Raw genomic sequence first — 25257 nt, 5'->3', positions numbered from 1 at the left:
ATTCCTGTAGCAATGAAAACAAAAGAATAAAAAAATAATTAGCATGGCAAAAATAAAGCAATTGCTCATTCCTTTATCCAGCAGACACAAAACAGCATCATATTATAATTCATTCTGTATCATGATTCATTCTGTAACATGTTTATGTCCAACGGATGAATATAAATGTTTGTTTTAGCTCTGATTTGTAAAAAACCCATCTCCTCAGCTGCTGGATGTACAGTGGGTTTATCAGACGTCTTAGTTAAAAACAGCTGCTGGAAACTACAGTGATGAGAGTGAAGAGTGAATCAAAACAGCAAAGTAACGAGTGGTAAAATCAAAACAAGGAGCTGAAAGATGCTAAAATAGTCTGTAGAGCAGGTATGTGGTTGGTACGTTAGTCATGTGATCATAACCATCAGATAACACTAAAATAGTGATTAGAGCAGCTTTAAGGCTGCAGGAAGCTTCCCTGAGAAACTGACATGAAGACCTTATTTAAAATCCTCATATATTCTTTCATGTCTGACTTCACTCAGTAAAAAAACAATGAGTTTTTTAACTGAAGCTGCTGATGAAGTCTTTTAACAGTTCTCTGCTTCCTTTCTCCTGACAAACAGAATTTAAATGATTCAGCCTGTGATTTTCTGTATTTTTCTTTTTGTCAACTCATGAAAAGACCAAAACCACTAATGGAAGTTTCCCACTAACAACTACTGTGTGTGTCGCAGTGTGTGTTTTGTTCCTCTGAGCCTTGAAGCTTAATTGTTGTTTAAAACTATTAAAAACACATCAGTGAGCCGCACTGGGCGACATGTTCTGTCATCACCACCGACACACACACTGTAGTTTATTTTGACTCAATCACACACACACACACACACACAGTCCTGCTGCCTGAAATACGCAGTGACATGTTTTTAAAGGTTTATGTCTTCAGTAGGATCTGAAGTCCTAGAGCTACAGACAGGATAGAGCCGTCGGTGGATTTGTGAACAATACAGAGTAAAACTATATAAATATTGGTAAGATCCAACTGCTTCAGTACAGCTGACGGCACTGAAACTGTTTGCACTGTGCTTTAGATAGAAAGTTCTGCCATGTCCCAAATCCAGACAGATCTAGACACACTAACTCTACGCAGTAAAAACTGACACAATTACAATCACTTGGACATAACGTAAACTAAATATAGTCGACTTTTATATACCACTGACGTTCACAGCTGGAAAAACTAAAACAAGCTGTAGGAGGGGAAGAGAAATCTCCAAAAGAGCCTGAGAGCAAAAAATAAAAAATAAATTGGCATTGGTGTTGTATCATTTCTTGTCAAAATAAAATGATCATGAATGTTGAACTTCTTTTGTATATGTTCTGCTACAACAGAACGCTACGATGATTAGTATGTAGTATATAAACTGTATTATTATTATAAGTATGTAGTTTGGTTTTGGGACACAGCTCTGGTTTTCATTATAAAACCACACTTTCACCAATCTCAAAACAAGCTCAGGAAACAAGAGTCACAAAGAAACTTTATATAGTTTTCAAGTATTCAAAACTGTTAAATAAGTACAAGATGTGTTCACATGATTTACATATTGGACAATATATGCACTGCCCATTTTTAATTCTCTTTACATGTTTCCCACTACCCACGCAACACGCTAAAATGTCCAAACTATTCACATTTGTTTTGCCTTTTTTCTTTTTTTTTTCTTTTTTTTTTTAACTTTTTGAATCAGTTGGAAATCTTGACAGCTGTCTATTGGACAAAGACCACACAGACGGTACACCTGGAACAGTTTACAGTGTAGGATGGAGACGTCCGACAAAAGGGAAGGACAGACTGAGCCAGGTTCAGAACGGTGATTAGCTGCTGGTGATATGAACAGTACATATTAACACAGGAAAAGTGGGTTAACATTCAATCTCTGTTGATCCCTTTAGTCTGTTGGGCAGTTCATTAACTTCCACACAACGAACCTAAAATAACATACAGAAGGACTGACGGTGGACTTGTGTTGAATTGTGTCAGTATTTCACAGGGGGAAGCAGATGGCTTAGCATTTTCATGCCTCATTGATTAGTTGTTACAAATTTGGTCTAAATGTGTCAAAAAAAAGCTCTTAGTTAAGGCACCTAATGCTGTTGGATAGAGTTATTTTTCTTTTGTACTATTTTGCAAACTAAAAAAACTGAAGGTATACGTGCTCCTGTGAAGAAGAAGAAGAAGAAGAATTAAAAAATACAACTTAAACAGGCTACAGATAAATGGATAAAATGTGTGTACTGATGTAAAAGCTGTATTTCTACAGAATTTGGACCTTTTTAAGTTAATGCTGCCACCATCTACCAATACAGAGTTACACAGGACAGAAAATCAAACAGAGAGTATGGAAATAAAAAGTAGCACCACAGAGAAAAGAATACATGATTCATGCTAGTAAGAACATTTCAGACGATGTGATTTTCTTCCTCCAAACTCTAGTGTTGATGGACATGTGTTAACTTCAGCTCTGCAACTAGCAATTTTTTTTTCTTACTTATTAGTCAATTAGTCGTTTGGTCAGTGTAATGTCAGAAAATTGTGGAAAATGCCAATCACCATTTCTAAAAACCCAAGATGGCATCTTCAAATGTTTTGTTTTGTCCGGTAAACAGTCATAAACCAAAACATACTGAGTTTACTGCCACAGAAGACGACAAACAACAGAAATTATTCACATGTGGGAAACTGAAACTAGAGAATTTTGACATACTTTCTTCAAAAGAAAAGACTTGGAACGAGTAATTATCAAAATAGTTGATTATTTTACTGTCAACCAAATAAATGATTAATCAACCAATCGTTGCAGCTCTAGTTAAGTTGCTTTCAAAAACCAGGTTCAGGTAAATAGAGAGAAGTGACATTTAACTGGAGAGAAAATAAATGGTGTAATTCAGCTGTGGGACATGAGCCAGTCTTTCTGTACATTACTTTGAGAGATTTAAAAAGCATATAGGTTGCCTTTATATGTGGATTTGGTTTATGTTCTCAGTTGTTTACAGAGTTGAACTACCATGTGTGCCATGTTACCATTATACAGTAGCTCCCAAAAACAAAAACAAACACTGGTCCATTTAAGTTTCTACATCTTTGCTCATATTCAGGTGATTATAAAACCTTGTGTGCTTTCATTTCTCAGAAATCTGCAGCTTCATGACTTTATTTACAGCGCTCTGAACGAACTGCTGGGAGTCGATACTGGAAAATAATTGTGCAACAACATTACAACAGATCAGTCTTTCATGTTATGAATGTGTGACGACTGCAGGCAAACTGAATACACGCTCTAGTTCCACATGCATATTGTTACTGCACAGTACAGCCTGACAGTGGATGTTTTCCTCTTTAATGTGCGGTTCTGTCAGTGGCCTGCAGCACATAAAGTTGGTTTTGGTGCATGTTAAACCCATAATATAAAAACGTGTTCATTATTCATGTGAACATCATACAAAGTTTACATGATATGATTGAATTATACAGAGACGCATGATTAACCTGCGCTGATAGTTAATGAATTACTGAAATTCAAGTGGTTCTCTACTGGGAGAACTACTAGGATAATGAGAACATGGCACTTGGATCCAAATGAGCTGACTGACTGATGTTATAATGCCTCTGGACTAACCACACCATACTGCACGTTCAGCATGGTTTGCCACACAAAACTTACAAACTATGAGACACAAAAAAAAAAAAAAAAAAAAAAAAAAAAAAAATCAAAGTTTAATAAAAACCTGCCTATGAGACAGAGGGGATAGTCACCATACTGTACACTTTCTACAATATCCATGTCCATTATGAATATAACAAGTGCATTCACTAAAAGGAAGAGTTGAACTTAAAACAAATTCTCGTTTTTCACTTAGGACCAGGCCAAATTATTCACAAACAATAAGATGACACAGTTAAAATGGATGAGTGACCTTTTGTTTGATTACTGTAATTTGTCTTAATAAGTAACTAAATAACTAAAATTACACGTATTGATGAACACAACTTAAGTGAATAACAGAGATTTGTTTTAGGTTTAACAGCACCTTCTAGTAACGTTCATTCAGATTCTTAATTTTTCAGCAATTTTTTTTTTTGTTTTTAAATTACTGTACTTCTTTTACATCAACACGACAGTTGATTAGCAAGTCAACTTTATATACAGGGAAAGGTGGAAGTGATGAGCTCCACAGCTTATGCATTGAGCCTCAGAGACTGATCCTCTCTCCTCCTGGAGGAGATATCGATGTCTATGGAGTCTTTACCCACAATGAGTCGGAGCCGCTTTGCTGGAGGAAGTGGAATGAAATCGTCTTCGAACTCATTGTCGAAGTAGTCATCATCATCGTCCTCCCCTTCCTCGTCATTGTCCTCCTCAGACGAAGGGTCCGCCAGGACCTTTTGGGTCCGATGTCCACCATTCCTGACCTCCAGACTCTGACCCATGTCCCCATTATAGGACATCTGTTCTGCCTTGGTCTGGGATATTCTCCGTGCGTCGTCCTCTCTCTTCAGCTGGATCTTCAGCTTGGTGGAGTTGTTGACCACAGGGGCAAAGCCGTTATTCAGTTTGGCTATATATGAGCTGCCTTTGTCCTTATCGTGGTCCTTGCTGAACTTGATGCTGATTTTGCTGGAAGAGGCCGAGTTGACCGTAGAGGCAGAAAGGTTGGAGGAGCCAATGGGATCATTGGGGTCATTGGTCTTGCTACTGCTGCTGTCCCTCCGCCGGCGGAGCGTCAGTTTGGGGATGCCTGTGTTGTTCTCCAGGATCAGCTGGGCATCATATCGTGTGATCTGACGTTTCTTCTTCCCCTTGTCCTGCGATCGGCAGCTGCTCTTACTCTTGTCCCTGCGGAGGGATTTGCTTCCATTGGCAACCCCGTTGTAGTCCCTGTGTCGGTCAGCGAAGCTCAACAGCACGCTGCCACAGTCTGAGAAGTTAGCAGTGTGGCCAGAAGACACCGGCATGTACGGCTCGCCATACGAGTCCTCACATTTAATTGTCCGCTCGGTCCTGAGCCGTGTCAGCCGTTTCCCCCTGGTGCAGGAGCCTCTTCTAGAGTAGCCAGTGTCTAACGCCGGCTGCTCCAGTCCCACTCCATGGCGGAGATACTCCTCCATGTCAGCTGGCTCCGTTTTAATGACCACTCCACCAGGGACTGGGCTCAAGCCGTCCATAGCACTAGGCTCCAGCTTAATTCCAGCTGCCGTTTCCTGGGCTTTCCCAAGGGTCCTTGTGGACCTGCGAGTTCTGTACGTCGAACACTGGAGACCCTCACCGCTTTGCACAACTGGCAGATTACCATTTTCCTTGGCAGCGTGACGGGTGAGGCAGCCCCGCGGGCCTAGTGTCTGCTGCACCAGCTCCTGTCCATCCTTCTCCTTTTTGACGGTGACACCTTTACACAGCGACACCTTTGAGTCCCTGAGACCCAGCTGGCAAGTCTCTCCTTTGGACAACGCCTTGGGCTCTGCACCCCTCCTGCGACACCGCAACTGGACTTTACTTAGTGAAGGCTTGGATTGGGATTTTAGTCTCTTTGGTACCCTGTTATTGTTTACACGACCTTGTTTTGAACATGAGGTAGTAAGGGCTCTTGACAATGTCTGTCTGGTTTGAGTCCTGTTTTTATACTTCAGGCCAGATGATGAGGATGTTCTTTTTCTGGCAGCTGGAGAGAAGAAGTAAAATGTTCCATATTATCGATTAATAACAGTGTTAGAAATGTACTTACACATACATTGGCTGGGTGTGCTTTACTAAACCTTCCTCCAATACTAAAATATAATACTCCAGGGATATTTACACACAACATAGTTGCATATGAGACTATAGGATCCCTAAGATTAAGACATTTATTGTTCATCATTTTACAATACTAAATCTATAGCCTTTTCCACGATTTTATCCCCCAGTGAGACTTTGGGATGTGAACCCTTGCAGTAACTATGGCAGCAGCATGAAGAGAGAGATTCAGTTTAGGGGACTCTTACATTGATGTGTTTTTGGCATTTCCTGAGAGTCTACATCGGTGTGGGAGCCTACAGAGTGACTGTCCGAGCTCCTGTTTCCCTCCCCCAGCTTCTTCAGTCTGTTCAGACGCTTGTCCGTCTCCCGCAACCCGTACTTGCTGTTGATCACCGGCACTTCCACTGGCAGTCCAGCTTTGGATTTGAAAGCACCAGTACCCCGTCTGCTCAACAACAACAAAAAAAACTTTATAATCCCTAAAGATAACAAAACGATGTGTTGACAAAACCGGATTTCAATTCCCTAAGAAGCACATCACTGAAAAGTTCATGAAGAACTGTATCAATCAGTCAATTAATCGATCAACAAAAAGTTTTTCAACTATAGCAGGTATTTTGAAAATCAATCGTTTCAGTAATTTTTCTTGCTTGGTTCTAAAATGTGAGGATTTGGGTCCTAGGAAATTGTGAAATTAACATTTTAACAAAGGAAAAAACAGCAGATTAATGGAATGAAAATAATCATTAGTTGCAGTCTACTATAATGTAGCTTTACTTGTGAGTTAATATTTACTGTAAGGTGCAGATAGGCAGTGTTGAGCCAATACAACAAACGACACTATGTTAAATATGAACTTTATATGAATCCTATTTTCATGAAAAACTCTTTTTTTTTTTTAGACCACACTGTGACATTGTTGTCTTTATTAATGGCACCAAGACTCATAATAGCTTCAAGAAATACAATATAAAGAGAAAATATTTGCAGTATTTGTTATTACACCTACCGTTCACATGTATAGCATTCACAAAATTCATTGTTTTCCCCAAAAAACCCATCTCCGTAGTAACACGAGATTTCCTCTCCTGGTTCAATGTCTCTCAAAACCTTCACACAGGCTGTGTCCCGTCCTGTCGACACAAACTAAAACAGAAGAGAAATTTGTTCACGTACTGAACAGCAACTGATCTAATTATTTAACAGTTTCTTAAAGGGCCTTTTAAATGGGAACCTACCTTGCAGTTTGGTCGACAATCTTGAAAAACAAAGGGGACAAAAGAAAAAGGAAAACTTATTTAAACAAATGTCCAGATTCAGGCATCATACAGTACTAATGACACCCAATCACTTGAGATTTTAAAGACTAATACCATGATTGATGAAGGCAGCTGGCCCCAACCAGAGCTGTGCACAGTTCTTGCGGGTTGAATACATGACACTGAAGTCGTTCTCCCCGTGCCGGAGCAGCAAGTTCTCCTCACTCTCTGAAAGCTCAGCAATGCATCCCACCAGGTACTCGATCTTATCATTTCTCTTCCTGTAAAACAAAACGATGTAGGAAGGTTAATTAGTCTGCATCAGTAGGCTGCATTACTTTGTGTCCAAATACTTTTACACATACAGATCTATATCTGTGTAAACTACAAACTGAGGTAATATCTGTATGGATGAAATAATTAGTCTATTAATTGATTAACTGATCAACAGAAAACTACTATTACAAATTAATTTGTTTTTCAACTTGAACTGCCAAACACCCGGTGACAGATTTTCTGTTTTTATCATTTTAAATGGAACAATGTTGGGTTTTGAAAAAAAACAAGTGATCTGAAGACATCACCCTGAAATTATGATACAATTTTTTCACAAATATTTGACATTTCATAAACTTAATTGATTAATTACTCAAAATGAAAAACAAGACTAATAAATAATGAAAAATCATTATTTGTAGTTCTAAATTTTTCTAAATTATTTCAGCATCACAACCATCACTGGTGGACACAATATAGAAGTTTAAATTAGTTTGAGTTTTAGTTAAAGCTCATTTATACAGTGCTTTTATTAGAAGCACTTTCATTGGCAGACACACACTTGCACATCAATCACAGGAAGCTACCATGCAAGGTGGTGGTCTAGCTGTCGGGACCAGTTTGAGGTTCGTTGTCTTGCCCAAGGACACTTTGACATGTGGAGCTGAGGATTGAACCACCAACCTGGTGATTGGTGAGCAATCCACTACTCTACCGTCTGAACCACAGCTGCCCACAAAGTTGTTAAATGCTTTCAGGGGATGAGGGCTAGTGATAGCAGTGTGTTGACCTGTGGTGCTGTCATAACCAGATGGCAGTACGTCCTCACCATTCCTTTGTTGCCACAATTTTAGCTCCATTTTGCTCTGATGAATAGCGATTACAAGGGAGAATCTCAAACCCGCTGTCCGTGGCAAACATCCGCAAATACACAAATACCTGTGCAAAACACAGAGTTAGTTATCTGACTGTTTAGTCAACTGTTGTGCTGGAAGAAAAGCAGGATAGATATGTGATAATATTTTTACATGTTGCTTGAAGAGCTTTTCTTGAGTTTTCGTCTTGTGGAGAAAAAGATTTCGGGACCAGTCTCCTGATGTCAAAGCTCTGAAAGCTTTCTCTAAGTTGTCATGTTTCTTGAAGCGCTCAATGATTTCTTTCAGCTCCTCTTGTCTTCCCTTGATTGGTCGAAATCTGTGGGGACACAGTAACAACAATAAATAAAATAAACACTAATGTGAAAATCAGAAATTAAGTGCAACGTGAACTAAGGAAAAGACATTTGTGCACATGAGTGAGAATGCTTTCATATGACTGAAGGGGCTGCACCACCATCAGCTCCACTGTGATGAATCTGCTGACCTGGTGTTCATTTTGTGAGTTTGAAAACCCAGATATGGATCCAGGATGAGGCTCGTGGTCAGGTCATCATTCTCACACAACTCCTTGGCAGTCATTCCTGAGGAGGGCACATAGCGCCTCTCTGCCTCCAGATTGGCTGCATTAAACCCTGTAAACAGCAAACACAGGCTTGTGTTAAGAGTATGTAATTGCTGATGAATCTAGACGTTTGTCCTGACACTTCCTGAACTCACTGCGGCTACATCTTCGGTTTCTGGGGTGGGTTTTGTTGTGGCGCAGGGATGCCCGCTGTGAATGCTGAGAGCGAGTCTGGCTCTGGCTCACAGGCGGCTCGCCGGTCAACTTGTTTCCATGTCGTCTGCCATTTAATACCATGTTCTTGGATTCGCCCAGCCACTTCATGCCCACAAGCCCCCTGGTCCAGTTGCATTTAGTCTCCGAGTTGAAGAAACGCTCTTGAGTGGGGAAGACTGGGGTCTTAAGTTTGAAACCTAGAAGCAGAGTAGGAACAATAAACATTACCAGATGCACAGCCAAGAAATTTAATTTGTTTACACAGAGTGAAGAAATACAAAACAGGACGGAAATGGACAAGCAGATATGTTGCCAGCTCAGATTGTGAGGACATGAACTTTTCTCAGAGTTAGGAACACCCTCAACTCTTTGCCCTGTTCACGTTTATATTAAACTGCATTTTTGCTCCGACCATAAGTGGTCAGCGCTAAACACATGACTGCACCAAAATGGCTTGAAAATGCCCTGAGATACAATTACTTAGAGATGGTCAGGAATTCACTCATTCACAGACGCAGTGTAGTGACAGTATAATAGTCTCTGATCACTTTACAGACCTGTCTGGATACGCTTCATTCAACTCGAATGCCAAACAACATGGACAAGGCGTTCAGGTCTACATACAGTGAGGTACCAATCAATCACAGCAATGGCCCAGTTAATGTTCCATGTCCATTAAAACCTGCTAGTGGCAGGTGGTAAAGTGCATACTGTGAACAGCATCAGTCAGTCTACCCAGCGGTGACTCGGGTTGTTTACACTATTGTAAGTTTAAGGTACACAGCAAAGCAGCGCTGAGGAAACAATTTAAAGTGATCCTGCAGCGCCGCTTAGTGGTAACCCCGAATAATGCACTGGCTTACTGTCAAGCGCAACAGTAACGTCTCCGGTGCTATCATCCGTACGTATAAAGTACCGCTTTGTTAATTTATGGACCACATAATCACATGAACACGTCACATCACGTTCACATTGATAACCGCACAGAGCCGCCGGTGCTTTGTAAATACGCCTGTCACATGAGTAATGTAGTTTCCAAACCGCAAATGCGTCGCAAGAAGCATCATCTCATTTGTAATTGATGCAAAAATGTTTTACAATATGCTTCGCGTTTTAGCTCGGAAGCTAACTTAGCCAAGACAAAACAACACGCCACAGGGATCAGGAAAGGCTGTGGAAACCCGGAAGGCCACACCGACAAACGAGGCCGAGATTGTGTGGGTTATCAATACAGCTTGCATTGTTTGCTAACAACTGCCGTTTCTCCACCCATTCACTACGTTAGCATGAAGCTAACAACCAAAGGCGACGCCAAGGAGATGTCCGGCCGTGGTAGTTAGCTTGCAGCAAACGCCGGCAATAAGCCATCATGGCAATTTCCAACAAGCAAGTTGACGTTGCCCACCGAGCTCAAAACATCAACAACTCAGCCGTTCAATGCAAACCAGTTCAATACAAAGACCCGAGCACGATATTACAAGAATGGTCCTATGGTGATGGTGGCATTAAGGACACTATTACACCATAATACATCAACTCCACAACCCAAGCGGCTTCGACATTTTCCATTATATATACAAAAGCCTCACACTCAATTAACACCATGATGGCCAATATTTATTAAAACTTGTCCACATGTTTTAATAGTATAAACATATATGAATTATCTCACATTAACGGACTTCTCGGTTTGTGTTAGCTAGCATCAAACTTAACTTCAGCAGGCTGCTAACTTAGCTTCACCATCAGCTAGCACAGTCAATAAAACACAGCAGTCGGTGAATTCATAATGCAGTCACTCGCTCTCTCGCTAACGATATAACCTCGATTTGTGTCCATCGAATATTCGACGGCGGTGTCGGATAGTTCGCTGCACAGTTATCACAGAGCAACGTTAGCTACCGTTGTGCTACCTACCTGCAGACCACTGGACCACGGCAGCTAGCACTGCGTTAGCTCGGGTTGTTTGATGTGGAAGCCATTAGCTAGCTTAGCAGGCTAAATCTCTAACCGAATTAAAAGTTAGTTTGCCTGGCTGTACCGTTGTAGATGCGGTGTGTTGTAGCTGTTAGAGCAGGCTAATGATCGGCGGCTCGGTGCGGTGATGTTATTGATCTTGATAGCTGGCAGTTTAACAGCAGTAAGCTCAGAGCGTTTTCACGCGTTGGTAGCGTTAAATGTCCTGAGTCGACAACAGAAACAGAACAAACACACACAATACTCACTGTGTGATTCTGTAAAACAGTCACGAAACAACACACCACTCCTTCAAACTAATCCAAAATTGGCACGACACCCTACATGAAAATATCACAGGAAACACATTTTTTTTTAGAAATTAACATTAAAATTCAAGATGGCTGCCTAGCACAGGAGAGAGGGAGAGAAAGGCGCAGCACAGCCATCCTAAAGAAAATAGATCCAATAAATACGCAACCGCTCTCGTCCGTGTGGACTGAAATGAGAAACAGCACTCCGTGATACAGTCGGAAACTTGAAAAGTGGATGTAGAAGGCCAGTTTTTGTAGCTTTTCTTGAACAAAATACCTAAACTCGCCATCTTAGTTTGTGCTAGTAATTGTCGGATGTACACAAAAGTAGTGCTGCATAAACAAACCTCTTTACGCTTCCTAAAGAATCCAGCGGTAGTGGGCAGACAGACGCCGACGGTGGGTTCTCCTGTCTGTTTCATGGAGAACCTCACCAGAACAGGCGAGAACAAGTCAACTTAGAGCCACAACTACACAAGAGACCTTATGACTTCTTCCTTTTACCGCACTGTTATTTTGATGCCCCCCCTCCTAACTCATCACTTGTTAATGTGGGTAGTGTAGACCTGTAAATAGGCCATTCCTCAGTTTTTATTTTTTACAGAACCAAACCACTTCCCATTGCATAGTCAATTCTGCTGCACAACGTTGATTTATTCTTTGACATTAATTTTCTAAGCTGAAAATACTCATCCAATATTCCTTTAACAAGCTTTACTGCCGCCAGTTTCAGTTTATGAATGCCAATGATAAGGCTTTAGGCCTGTTGCTGTTAGACCTAGTATTGTCTGACCTACAGCACAACCCGTTTGAAGCTCAAAATTAGGATAAAATTGATCATCATAGGATTTCATTATAAGATATCTTCATTATATGCCACTAGTTAACCTGGAGTCCACATTACTTTGATGTAATCTTTGACTATTTGAATTCAGTATATTTTATTTGTCCCTCAAGCGTGGATGGATTACTGAACCCAAAGGGTAAAGGGCCCCAGAAAGAGACACAAAACAACCTTGAAGAGACACAAAACAACAACAGAGGAAAGGCAAATTAAATGTGGGACTATTTTCCTTGCACTGTGCCATAGCTGGGCAATAATTTTCATTCTCCTGTTTTATCTGTTTTATTTATTTCATCTTATGTTTGTCTTAATTTTATTACACTCTTAAATCCTATTTAATATGGCTTTTTTTCATAATGCCATTTATGTCATATGTGAAGCACTTTGAACTTTCTTTTTAAGAGGTGCTATACGAATAAACTTGTCTTGCCTTAAGCAAACAGTTTGACAGCATTATTATTAAGTAGTAGTTGTAGCTGCTGTTTAAAAATGCTGGAGCTCAGATAGTTGTGCCTAGAAAGTGCTGGTACAAGATGATGCTGGGTACATTTATTCAGGTGATCAGGTAGGCTGGTGTCATTGTTAGGCTACATCCTTGGTTTATTGTCTGTCATGGTCAACAGACTGGAACGTTCATCGTCTGCCCTTGGATTTGTTGTCCTTGGCTGATTTGTAGGCCTGACTATCTCCCGAAAAGAAAGAATTTCTTTTCTCTTCACAGATATTTTTTTATCTCTCTGCTACACAAATGTTTATTGTTAATTTAGAAAAGTACATATGAAGTTTAAGTGACCACATTTTCAACAAAATAGATGTAGGTGAGGATAGTATCTGTATAATCATTAATATGAGCACAAATTTATCTAAAACAGAGCATATTGAGTCTCCATGGTTTAACGGACTTAGGGTTGGACTTATCTTCATTTTCTAACAATATGTGGGTCTGATTATGGTCTGATTTCCTAAAGTATTCAAAATGCACTGCACCGAACTTAAATCTGCAGTAATTAATATTTTTATAGCTACTGGAAAAAGTTACCTGTTCAAGGTGCTGCTCATATTGATGAACCCACAGATAACTGCAGTTCTTCTATGGAGCATTTATTGTTTTGATTTAATTTTTGTCCCACTCAGTGCTCCCATACGCATCAGTTTCAGCTAATAAACCCATCATATGCTATGGTAAAAAGGTAACTTTTTGCTAATATACTAGCCATACTTAGCTTTAAATTAGCTTTTAAGCTAATCTTGGCACATTTACATTCATGTTGTTAAGTGTCAGTTTTGATAAATAAACGACCAATAGCCAATTCATTTGATTGTTTCTAAATTTATTTGCAGTAATTTCTCAAAATGTGTCTGTCGTCAAATTGAAGGTGTTTTCTTCATTTGCCTGTATTTTGTCTATTTGCATGTGTTATGGTAAGATGAAAGGCAATGTGCTGAACACTGATTAACAACTTTGTCATACCTATTATTAACACCAGTTTGTGATATGGTGATATAAATACTTTTTCTGATAATATACTGGCCTTACCTTGGCCTTCAGCGCCACAGTCAGAAACCTTTTTTGTTCTTTACTTCACACATAAAACAAGTCTCAAGGACGGCCTTCTTCCACCTGCACAATATTGTGAACATTATAACATCCTGTCTCATAAGGATGCTGAAAAACTGGTCCATGCATTTGTTACCGCTAGACTGGACCACTGTAATTCTAGATATAGATATATTTTTTGTAACATATATAGTGCAGTGGTTGTTACAACAACACAGATGGCTAAGCTGAGGGAACTTTGTTATCCTGGAGTGATGCCCAGAAACAGCTACAAGAAGCTTGAACTCGGTGGGCGTAGAAATTTGCCTTTCATTGCATAGCCTACTGTACAGAGTGGTTTACAATGAGTGGGCTGTATTGGCTGCTGCATGTGCGAGGAAGCCAGCTACCATGGTAACCACCTAAATACCTTTTCCCCCAACAAATCCTGACCTTCTCCACTCTGTTTGTAATGAAGGTGTAAACTGAGCTGGAAGTCTGCCCAGTCAAAGTATTTAATATTCATCTGTACACTGCAGATAATGTGTGACTAGGCAAGTGGTTCCACTATCACTTCAGTGTAGCCTCTTAATTTTAGTGTTTGCCAGTTTGTCGGAACATTCTGCATTTAATTCATCTCTGCCAGAAGTAATCAACAAACACACTGAGAGGAGCCTGTGTTGTCATCACAGAAGTCATAACTTAGCTCATATTTTAAACAAATTTCAATAAGTCCCATTAAAAGACCAAAACCAACTAGAAAGTGCAATTTCTGCAGAAATGTGATGGGATTGCTGCCGTCCACATAAGCTGAAGTTGGCTTGACTTTGTATGAAAAGGGAAAAGAGATGAAGAACAAAGACGAAGGTTTTGATGTGAGTCATATTGTTTGAGTGAGTTGAAAAACACAGACAGCTGTATATAATTCAGGATCTCAGCTATTAAATATCAAAAGCTGCAAGCCAGCTGGAGGGGGAGGCAGCTTGACCCCCTCTTGGCCTTGTGCAGGTGATGTTTTATCTTTAATTTGAGCAGGAAATTAAGCAATTAAACAATTTATGAAAATGTTATAATTGTATTTCAAAAGGTTATAGTACCTTTTGTTTTGAAGTGAGACAGAGGAGCTCTTCAGGAATAAAACAGAGAGATGTGGAATTCTGACATGAATTTATAAATTCAAAGGCTGAGTTGTGGCAAAACTGTTAATCAGTAACAATATTTTCATAATAGTTTAAGCATGATTTCATGTCCAGTGGTTTCTGATCTAGACCTGGTCTAATGTGGTCTGGATCACAGATACTAGAACCTTATAGGCCAAAGCATTTTATATTAAATCTCTTAAACCCCTGAAGCAGACTAAAAGTGTGCACACATTTCCTGCTTTTTATATGTTTTACAGACTGTATTCTTGAAAATCAATAATGAAAAGTTCAATAGAGAATTTGAATTTATGAATATGAAAAGTACATAAGATTAAAAATACAGTCTGACGTATTTTTCGATTTCTTTCTTCTTTTCCCAGCATTCAATGACATTTTTTTTTTTTGCAAATTCACATTTTACGAAATAAACGTTATGAGTCTCTTCTCTATTATTGATTTGGTTCCTATTCTTTTTGCTGCTTTTTTTTGTACGTTAACTACGTAACACTCGATACGTCACACTACGTCAGAGGTCGAAGTTGAGAGGTGACGTAAGGGCTCGTGGTTGGAAGGTTCGCGGGAAACGTCCCAAAACAAGTTAGTTCTGATGGGCACGCGAGCGACTTCATGCACCGTTTGAACTTCAACCGTCGACCATTAACGTCAGTTTAATCCCGGTGAAATAGCGAACACCGACCGCCGTTAACGTCAGTTTTAATCTCGGTGAAATAGCGAACACCGACCGCCGTTAACGTCAGTTTTAATCTCGGTGAAATAGCGAACACCGACCGCCGTTAACGTCAGTTTTAATCTCGGTGAAATAGCGAACACCGACCGCCGTTAGCTAGTTAATCTCACCGTGAAACTGAACGACCCTACTAGCTGCTGTAGCTCCGGGCTAACACAACCCTGTCAGCGGGGGCTAATCGGGTGTTAGCTTAGCACTAACCAGCTCCCCCCGGCTCTTTGGAGGAGGTAACGGCTAACGGACGATTAGGTTAACGGCGAGTACCCGGTGAACAGGGGCAGATTCGGTAGACGGTGGGTGAAATGGCGGAGAGGCCAGAAGACCTGAACCTACCCAACGCGGTGATCACCCGCATCATCAAGGAGGCGGTGAGTCCGGAGAGCAGACACCGAACTCATGCTAAAGCTCTTCTTTCTTTCAGGCTTTAGGTTTAAAGTTGAATATAAAGTATAAAAAAATAGATATTCTGTGTGTTGTCCTTTCTCCAACATAGTCTTTGTTATCTTGCCTGCCCTCATTGATAAAAGGTCGAAATAACAGAAACACCTGTCGCTGTAACACAATACAATTCAACAGAACCACAAACAGATAGTTGGATCAACACATTTGTAAGACAATTTTAAGAAACTGAATATTGTATCCCTCATAAAGGAGGATTTATTAGACTGCTTTAATTTTATCTCATAAGCTGCCAACTGTATATTAGTTAATGTTCTTTTTTTGCATGAAGATGTTATCGTCTGAGTGAATAAACACTTCTCTTGGCCTGTCTTTGTTCTCTGATAAAACGTAGATATACTGTAGCTTTGAGATAACTCCTCCACACCGTTTGCTTTCAACAGCTCCCAGATGGGGTGAATGTGTCGAAAGAAGCAAGGAGAGCCATATCCCAAGCTGCCAGCGTCTTTGTGTTGTATGCAACCTCCTGGTGAGAATAAAAAATCAAACACAGTTGTGTACTGATTCACAAAATTCTGTCTGACTCCAGTGGTGTCGGGACTTTGCACATTTCAAACAACAAAAACATGAAATGTCTGAATCAACTTATCATAACTTCACAGACTGCTTAAAATAACAAATATTACACCTTAATATTATTATGAAAATATGTTTTTTTGTCCTGTTTATCTTGTTACAGTGCAAATAATTTTGCCATGAAAGCCAAGAGAAAAACTCTGAACGCAGGAGACGTTTTGGCTGCGATGGAGGAAATGGAGTTTGAGCGGTTCCTGGAGCCTCTCAGAGAAGCTTTGGAAGGTCGGTACATGAGTGAGTTGAGGTTTAAGGAAATTTAAACCATAAGTGAAGTTCACATTTCTCCCCGAGACATGCTGTGGATTAACATCTGTCTGAAGTGATTGTCCTGTAAAAATACTTCAGTCATAATGATATGTGTGTAAAACAAAGCCAGTATCAAGGACAATTATTCCAAAGAAGTACATTACACTATAGTTAAAAACCACCATTCACTAAGCTCCGCCTCCCCTCAGTTACTGTTGCTCTGCCCGTCAGACTCCCCATTCTTGCAGTTCACGACCATATTGGTGGCAGATTTTCCATCAACTTTGGGTCCTTGATTTCAAAAAGAGGTTAACAACAGCTGATTTTGCTGATATGCCAGCAGATTTTATCAGCTGTAGTTAACTAGTGGAGGTCTTCAGTGGGTCCAACATCTTGGACCTAATCTTAAACCGACCTGTGGAAAACTCACCTGTCCCAGATGTGCACCTGGCGCTATACAGATAAAATTGAATTGAATTGAATACACTCTCGCTCCAGCTGCCAAAACGCAAAGTTTTACTCATTTTATATATATTGTGAAAACTGCTTCAACATGCAGAGAAACTACAGATCCTTTATTTTATTAATATCCATAATTTCTAGCGCAGCATATTTGAGGTTAATGGTGGATGTCTGTGTTTGTCAACAGTATATAAGAAGGGCCAGAAAGGAAAGAAGGAAGTGTCGGAGCAGAAGCGCAAAGATAAAGAGAAGAAGACGGACTCTGAGAATGATAAGAGCAGGGAGGAGGAAGAGGAGGAGGAGGAGGAGCGCATGGAGGAGGAGCCTGAAGCCGAGAACGAAGCCGAGGAGGAAGAGGTGGAGAACTAAGGACGTTTCACCACAAAGCTCTAGTGGCAAAGGATGAAATAAACTGAGTGATGTGATGAGTTTAAGTGACGCTTGTCCGTCATTGAGCCGCCGTGAATTAGTAACATCCAAGTCACAGTGCAGCAACACTGATCAGCTCAAAGGAGGTGAGGTTACAGTCCAGTTCTCTGTGGCGGTGCAGCCTCTGTCTTCCAACCAAACACACAACTAACATCCAACACAAAGCACAATGACACCACCACCTCCTGATCTTTGTCTAGGTCCATTTTATATTTTAAACCTTTTTTCTATACCTGACTCATGATTTGATACCAACGTTGTTTAATGTCTTCTCTAACAGGTTTTTTTTTTTTTTTTTTTTTTTTTGGACAATAAGCAGCATCCAGCAGTTCAGCTTACAGTGACTGATCCTGTCCTTACTCAACCTATTCACTTTGGCAATAAGCTTTTCAGTCAGTTGACCACTGGAGGGGGTGAGAACACAGGCAGTAATTTGATCTGTTGTGAACAGGCTTTCTGACATGTCTGAGCCTGTGATACCTTCAAATTCAGAAATAAACAAATTTTTCTACAACCCCCCCTTTATTAATTTAACAAAAGAAACCAAAGTTCTCAAAACTAAAATGTTACCACACAAGAACTTTTACTGAATAACATGTCTCACTGAATAAGAAAAAAGTCTGGACATTTCATGGCAGCTTCTGGTACAGAATCACCCTAGTTTTTTTTTTTTAATTTTCCACACCTGTTTGACAAAACATTGATGAAGCTTTATTTGAAAAATCCTGCATTGGAAGAAAGGTATTTGTCGGATGATAAAAGATCTGAAATGTTTATAAAAGACAGATTGTTGTAATGAACTGTTGTTGGACTGCATCACATCATACCCAGTACAAATAGCAGCACCAGTGTGAATAGGTCCTGTTTGTTCCCTAACTGCTGAGTTTTGTTTTTTTTAACCATTTATACTTTTGTAGAATTGTATATGACTGAGATTTTCAATAAATATTTTGTATAAAACCAAACCTGCACTGAATCGTCTCTGGCTGCAGATAAAACAAACCCACCACAGTTGTCTTCAGTCTGTCTGGCTGGGGGGCCCCAGTCTTCTGGCTAACACGAGGCAGAGCCAGCGACAACGATCCTGTTTAAAGTAGGAACCTTCTTTAACATTTTAAAACTGAAAAAGCCTGTTAATCTCACCCCAGATGAAACCAGCAGCTCTGCTTCAGAGCTACAATACAGTTTAGATACACCCTGTTAAAACCCAACAGTCATCTTTTGTATGGCTTTAGTTTGAGTTGGGTGTACCTAATAAACTGACAACTGAGTGTACATCCCATTATTCTAGTGTATGTTTATACTGAGTGTAAACCAAAGGATATAAAAAAAAAAACAAAAAACCACCACACAAGATGCTCAGTTTTTGTCAACATTTTATTTGTCATTTAATCAGATGGGCACTCGACTTTGCCGCTGTTGATGTCATCGATGACATCGTGGGGAGGACGGCCATCAATGGTGCATCCAACAGACTGAGCGGTGCCCAGAATCTCCTTGATGGTTCCTGAAGGAGAAAATAAATATAAGTTTAAGAGCTGTTACCTTCCACTGGCTGTCATAACAGGAACAACAGAGTTCAGTTCAGTCAAATTTAACAGTAAACTGAAATCAGATTAAATCTGTATATTAATTTGTTGATGTTCCAGACTTTTCGGCACAGAGTTGTCCATTAGTTTGGGCAGCCCTGTTTCCTAAAGCCGGGTCAATCTGAGCCTCCACTGGATTATACTCAGTCACTCAGACAGACAGGCATAGTGGCGGGAGGCTGAACAGAGCATACAAATGACTACGGGGGGGAAAAAAAAAAACAAAAAAAAAACCCTGCACCCAAAGGGGGACACCTGACCCAGTGCGAGAGATAAACATTAGAAATAATATTTAGAGAGTTGTTGAAACTCGTGTTCCTACCAGAAAGCTCCCTGGCGATGGAGCGAGGCCTCATGACACGAGCAACGTTCACAATCTCATCGAAGGTCACACTTCCACTGTGCTTGACTGGAAAATAAAGGGGAAGAAATGCGGTCAATCCATTGCATTCAAAAAAGTTTGCAGAGCATGTTATCGAATGTTAGTATTTCAAAGTCACTTACTGTTCTTGACCTTCTTCCTGTCACGGGGAGGCTCCTTCAGAGCCTTGATGATCAGGGCGGATGCAGAGGGAACCACCTCGATCTGAACAGGATCACAGGAGGATGTTATTAAATACAATCAAACCTGGGTCTTTGTATTCACAGCATGCGGGAAGCAGTCAGTGGGGTTTGCACGGCAGTATTTGGACACAGGAGTACGTACAGCTGCCTGTCTGTTCTGGATGGTCAGCTTCACAGTGATCCTCAGGCCCTTCCAGTCACCGGTGGCCTTGGCAATGTCGTCACCAACTTTCTTGGGAGACTGGAGAAAACAGGAGGAGCGATCAGGTACAGGGAACAAGACCTGACGACTTCACTCAGACTGAAGCTGTGACTTACACAACCAAGATACTAAGACTTGATACTGTAAATATAATAATCTATTGTTAAACCCTTTACAGCAGCATCGTGGGCAACGACACTCAGGAGCCTCAGGTTGTGTTCCAGACTTTTCGGCACAGAGTTGTCCATTAGTTTGGGCAGCCCTGTTTCCTAAAGCCGGGTCAATCTGAGCCTCCACTGGATTATGCTCAGTCACTCAGACAGACAGACATAGTGGCGGGAGGCTGGTTCCATTAGCAGATTTTAATACTCACCAGACCCAGAGGTCCGATTTTGGGGGCCAGGGCTGAGGTGGCTCCGACTTCTCCTCCTGTGCACCTCATGTACACTGCAAGACAAAGAAGAACTACGGTTTCAGCTTCACCCGATTTAGTTTCTTTACACTTGTCCATTCAGACAACTCATCAATAGGCTCAATATACAACCCAGCTACACAGAACTGCAGTAATCTGAGTTACTGCTGCACTCAGTCTGTTGTCCTGTACATGTCTGTCTATGACAAGTTTTCAAGAATATTCATTGCAATTGTAAGAACAGCTCTGTACCTGGGCTATTAGGTATGATGCCAGGGAGGTGCACACCAACATCACAGTAACCAAAGTTAAATACTGAAGTCCCAGGAAGAGGGAACCAAACATCAACCTTGTATGAAAACGCAGTTAACGACATAAAACGTAGTTTGATTTTAGCAAGCCTAGATCTAACAAACCTGTGTAGCAGTGCTCATAATTATGTTAAAGCTTCATCTTACGCTACAGGATTTATCTTGTGTGTAGCTGTGTATGAACCTTCAGCTAAAAATCAGTGTGGTTATGTGGAATATTTCCAGTAAAATCCTCAGTATGTTTCAGCTTTAGGAGAGAAATGTCTCGCTCCACCACAGGAGTTAGGATAAAACTCTGCAGTGGAGTCCAAGTTTAGACACTCAGCAACTTCAGATTTACAAAAATCAGTTATTGGTTTTGTCTCAATGCAATTTCCACCTCTCACAGGACCAGTTAAAATCTGCCAGACACCTGATTAGGACTGGATGTTGGGTGTTTCACAATATCCTTAAAAGACCTAATTTATTTCATGGCAGCTGTAGACAAAACACCCAATACCATTCCAATAACTGTCCGACTGTAGAAACACCTGGTAAAACAAAAACTCCCCATTTGTTTGGTTTTTAATTACAACTCTAATGATCACTGACTTAAAACTGAGCTGAATGACAACATTACTCAACACTGAATCACAGCTCTACACCTGAAGCTCAACAACTGTAGGACTATCAGGCAGTGATGGACACAGTCTTCAGTCTGAACTGGACTAAACCAAGTCTATAAAAAGGTTTTATAGATAAAAAACAGGGGTTTCTGACATGATCATTAAAGATCTGCCACATTTGAGATAAAACCAGAGCTGAGAGAAACTATTCAAGTTGTCCTGACAGGTTTTACATTTGTCATCAACTCCTCTACAAACAACCCACAATTAAGAGCTGCCAGCGATCGAGTTGTTGATTAATGTACCAAATGTTGTGGAAAACCACAGGACTCGTGGAAATTGTTAAACTGCATAAAATAAGAGCTGCAACACTTAGTTGAGCAAATTAAAGTTAAATCAAAGATTTACAAGCGATTCATTTTGTTCAACCAGTTTTTTAAAGACAATTTTCTGGTTTTCTACAGCTTCTCATCTCTGGTTTTCCGTGTTAGTTAAAACTTCAGGTTTTCGATAGTTGAGCCAAACATTTGAAGACATCACCGAGGACTTTTTCGATTGTCATTTTTCCCTGATTTCACATTGAAAAGATAAATTAGATTAAACTAAGAACGATTATTGACATAAATTCAACCAATTCAACAAAAATGTTTCAACAAATTAATGCGTCATCCATATAATAAACATTTGAGATAAAGCGATAGATATATTTTCCCACTAAAGTTAGATCACACCGTTATGTTACAAACATCAGTGAACAGCTGCATTTACAGGCTATGCTAACGTTAGCATAGCTTCACTGTTAGCAGCTAGCATGTTCGTCCCACGTGGGGTCCCGGAGTTCCGCCAACCTGAATCGAAACACTTCATTAAACCGTGAGAGATGTTAAACAGTGTCACCTGCTAAATACACGGAAGCCTGCAGACACGAAACAAGACACATTTCTGTTTTCTTGGCCGCGTTTCGTGTCCTATCTTTACCGTTTTCTCTGCGCCGGTCACAGGCCGACAGACACCGAACGACTCCATCTTGGTTGTGACCAAGCTGCAGCTTTTATTACCCAGTCCACAATGAAAACATACCGATCTTAATCTCGTTGGGGTCGAATTTGGGAGGCATGTTGCTATAGTTGAGCTCAGTTCAGCCTGGTTGGTGAGGGTGTCGGATGAACCCGATGTTCGGGACGACCGATTACTGTTGCACCTTCACCGCTAAAGGGGAAGAAAGACCCGGAGCGGGGCCGACGACGCTTATATACCTCCGCCAAATATCGCGAGAGGTTGAGATTCCGTTCTCGTTGTCCTTTTTCTTTCTTTTTTTTAAAATTTTTTTTCTCCAAATCTTTAACCATAAAGCTTTATTCCACCAAAATGCTGCTTTCTGTGTGGAAATTCAACATGGCTGCTGAGAGTTTTATGTTTGGCAATTTTCAAAGCATGATTAGCATAATTAAAAGTTAAAATACAGCTGAGAAGAATCATATTTAGAGTTATTATCAACCAGATATTTGAAAGGTTGGAGAGAGGCAAGAAACTGTCTAATCCAAGAAACCAGCCCTGTTTTTGATGACTCCTGTATATATACAGTCTATGGTTTACTACTATACTCCTTAATACATGGCATCCAGTAACTTGGTGCATGGATTGGTGTAGGTCATACGAAAATAAGTTAAGTAAAATGAAATAAAGAAAAATCCCCATGGAAGAGTGTATTTTATATTAAATTTGTACTAATAAAACTAAATGAAATAAGATAAAATAAAAATAAATCCCCATATGTTATTTTAGATTTTTACAATTATAAAATTTGTAAATAAAATTAAATATAAAAATGTAATTAGATTAAATTTAAAAATCCTCATGAACGGTTGGGTACTATGTTCAGTTTTTGCCATCAAAGGCTAAATAGATTAATTTAATTTATTTAAGCAATCAGAATAAAATATTTGTTTAGTGAGTCTATTGTGAGCCTGGGTTCGTAGCAGACAAACCGAGGTCCCTGCAGGGTCATCCAAAAATGGACAGAAGGAATCCCTGGTCTGTACTTGTGTGTATGATGTACTGTAACCAGTATTATTGATGTGGTAATATAATTCAGATCATTTTGAGAGAGATTTTGCTTGTGTTTAATGGATGTTGACGTGCTGAGAGTTTTGTTGGTGGGGAAAAGTTATTTTCTGAACTGGTTCATGAACTCAGAGGAGGCCAAAGTGCTGCATGTGGGTGCTGAGTGGATGAGCATCCTCTGTAGCAGCGTAATGGGCCTGAAGCTGCCAGAACATAAAAGTATTATGTCAGTATTAAGTATACGTTACTTTGGGTCTTTGCCATGTTTAGAGGCTGCTGTTAGCTGCTTCTATCACAACTGCTGTGTGGTTGTCCGTTGCATGTAGAAGCTGTGTTTTCCTGGTTGATTCCTGGAGGACTCTTTGACTCAGAGCTCCTCCACAGGAATAGCAACAGAACACAAGAGGGAGTAAGTGGGTGAGAAGCAGAGATCATCACTGTTGTGCTGTTTAATATGCATCATGAAAATCTGTGAAGATAGTCAGAAATTCACAACTCATATTATGGAAGGACAGCTTCATCTGTATTTCAGAAACATTCGTGGGAAATGTCACATCGGAATAATAATGTATATAATAATATATACTGAATAATAATAATATTCATCATCTTGATGAGCTAAAATAGATAAACTTAGCTTGTTGTTTTAGGTTCTTGTTTTCCTGTTAGGTGCAATATGAATATACATATCTCTGGCAGCCTTTTTTTATTTGTGTATTTTGTTGTATGTCTGTGGGTTTATCAGGGTGGGGGCTTGTGTGTGGTTGTCTCTTCTTTGTGTTTTTGTATATACATATTCTAAGCACTCAGAATAAATATATCAGATTTTTACTGTGGATGACCTGGTTTGTAACATGTAGTCCAAGTGTAGTAGACTATGTCAAGTTACACCAACATGAGACAGAGGAGTCCAGTTTCATTCCTGCAGAGGAGAAGGCAGCATGTGATGCACTTACATTTTCATTCTCTCTGTTTTCTGTGTGTGTGTGTGTGTGTGTGTGTGTGTGTTAGGCCTGTTTTACTATATTTGTGGGCTCTGAAAACCAGGAGCCCACTCAAATGCTGAGAGTAAAGGCTTGTTTTTAGCATTGGGATGAGGTGTTCAGTTGTGATGGGTAAGTTCACAGTCGGGGCTAAAGGATGCATTATGTCGACCGACGTGTCCCCACAAATATAGTGAAACAAACAAGGGTGTGTGTGTGATTGTGTGTTAGTGTGTGCAGGCATACAGTGTGGAGGGTAAGTGTCAGCTGTTATTTCTGCATAAACAAACTGTGAGCCTGAAGCACAAGCAGAGAGCCAATGTTAACATCACACACACACACACACACACACACACACACACACACACACACACACACACACAGATGGACAGCTCAGTGGTTAAACTCAGGGGAATGGTTCGATTTCGGCAGAGTTCCTCTCCTCCATCTTTTCCTCCTGCTTGACCTTTCCCTTGTTTTTTTCCAATCAGCAGCTCTTCTTCTTTCGTCTAATTTCTCTGCTTTACAATTTCCTCTATTGATTTTTCTCAAACCCGGCTATAGTCGGGGGAATAGAGGCTAAGTACACAGCTTGTCTCTTTTAACTGGATTCAAAAGTGGGGAAGAAATTGTCTTTGGATTCCCGCTCTTCAATCGTTTCAATTCATCAACAGCTTCATCAGTGTTTCCAAACTGTGATCAGACTCATTTGCCTCTGATTAGGTTTGTGAAATCAATCAGGAAACTTTAACCTTCACTTGATTTAGTTCACAATCTGAAACACAAAGCAGCTTACAGCTAAGTCTGATGGGAGTATTGTTAGTTTTGCAGGTATTTTGGTCAAAAAAC

At 40.2% G+C, this 25257-nt stretch overlaps 3 protein-coding genes and 2 non-coding genes across 13 annotated transcripts; 1 reads left to right on the top strand and 4 right to left on the bottom strand.

Moving 5' to 3' along the window:
- Positions 1-1499: 1499 nt before the first annotated feature.
- Positions 1500-11984, bottom strand: kmt5b (lysine methyltransferase 5B). 4 transcript variants are annotated; one of them, XM_071489673.1, is made up of 10 exons: positions 11583-11984; positions 8905-9162; positions 8672-8819; positions 8338-8503; positions 8139-8248; positions 7148-7314; positions 7013-7032; positions 6784-6920; positions 6020-6219; positions 1500-5697 (listed from the first exon to the last, which is right to left on the bottom strand). In XM_071489673.1, the coding sequence occupies exons 2-10, from the start codon at positions 9071-9073 to the stop codon at positions 4217-4219; spliced, it is 2598 nt and encodes an 865-aa protein (XP_071345774.1). In that variant the 5' UTR covers positions 9074-9162; positions 11583-11984; the 3' UTR covers positions 1500-4216. The 4 variants fall into 4 exon arrangements, with proteins under 4 accessions (XP_071345774.1, XP_071345771.1, XP_071345775.1 ...); XM_071489670.1 differs by lacking the exon at positions 11583-11984 and adding an exon at positions 11191-11549; XM_071489674.1 differs by lacking the exon at positions 11583-11984 and adding an exon at positions 11007-11162.
- A 3324-nt stretch (positions 11985-15308) lies between these two features.
- On the top strand, positions 15309-18643 carry pole3 (polymerase (DNA directed), epsilon 3 (p17 subunit)). 5 transcript variants are annotated; one of them, XR_011692720.1, is made up of 6 exons: positions 15309-15469; positions 15563-15874; positions 16349-16434; positions 16645-16763; positions 17437-17958; positions 17995-18643. XR_011692720.1 is itself a non-coding variant. In XM_071489682.1 (5 exons), exons 2-5 carry the CDS (start codon positions 15809-15811, stop codon positions 17616-17618), a joined length of 453 nt encoding a protein of 150 aa, XP_071345783.1. In that variant the 5' UTR covers positions 15309-15469; positions 15563-15808; the 3' UTR covers positions 17619-18643. The 5 variants fall into 5 exon arrangements, 4 of the variants coding, with proteins under 4 accessions (XP_071345783.1, XP_071345784.1, XP_071345786.1 ...); XM_071489682.1 differs by having other exon boundaries at positions 17437-18643; XM_071489683.1 differs by having other exon boundaries at positions 15309-15515; positions 17437-18643.
- A 394-nt stretch (positions 18644-19037) lies between these two features.
- rpl12 (ribosomal protein L12) lies at positions 19038-22600 on the bottom strand. 2 transcript variants are annotated; one of them, XM_071489679.1, is made up of 6 exons: positions 22442-22600; positions 20407-20480; positions 19974-20072; positions 19772-19853; positions 19590-19676; positions 19038-19185 (listed from the first exon to the last, which is right to left on the bottom strand). In XM_071489679.1, exons 1-6 carry the CDS (start codon positions 22476-22478, stop codon positions 19067-19069), a joined length of 498 nt encoding a protein of 165 aa, XP_071345780.1. In that variant the 5' UTR covers positions 22479-22600; the 3' UTR covers positions 19038-19066. The 2 variants fall into 2 exon arrangements, with proteins under 2 accessions (XP_071345780.1, XP_071345781.1); XM_071489680.1 differs by having other exon boundaries at positions 22340-22458.
- LOC139628486 (small nucleolar RNA SNORA65) lies at positions 19317-19443 on the bottom strand. Its single transcript, XR_011692796.1, has one exon. It is a non-coding gene; the product is annotated as a small nucleolar RNA SNORA65 (small nucleolar RNA).
- Positions 20247-20373, bottom strand: LOC139628487 (small nucleolar RNA SNORA65). Its single transcript, XR_011692797.1, has one exon. It is a non-coding gene; the product is annotated as a small nucleolar RNA SNORA65 (small nucleolar RNA).
- Positions 22601-25257: the final 2657 nt, after the last annotated feature.

Source organism: Trachinotus anak, unplaced genomic scaffold (assembly GCF_046630095.1).
Source record: "Trachinotus anak isolate AG129_WGS33_773 ecotype Australia unplaced genomic scaffold, CSIRO_AGI_Tana_v1 ptg000011l, whole genome shotgun sequence".
Taxonomy (NCBI): domain Eukaryota; kingdom Metazoa; phylum Chordata; class Actinopteri; order Carangiformes; family Carangidae; genus Trachinotus; species Trachinotus anak.
This window is presented reverse-complemented; position numbering and strand designations above follow the sequence as displayed.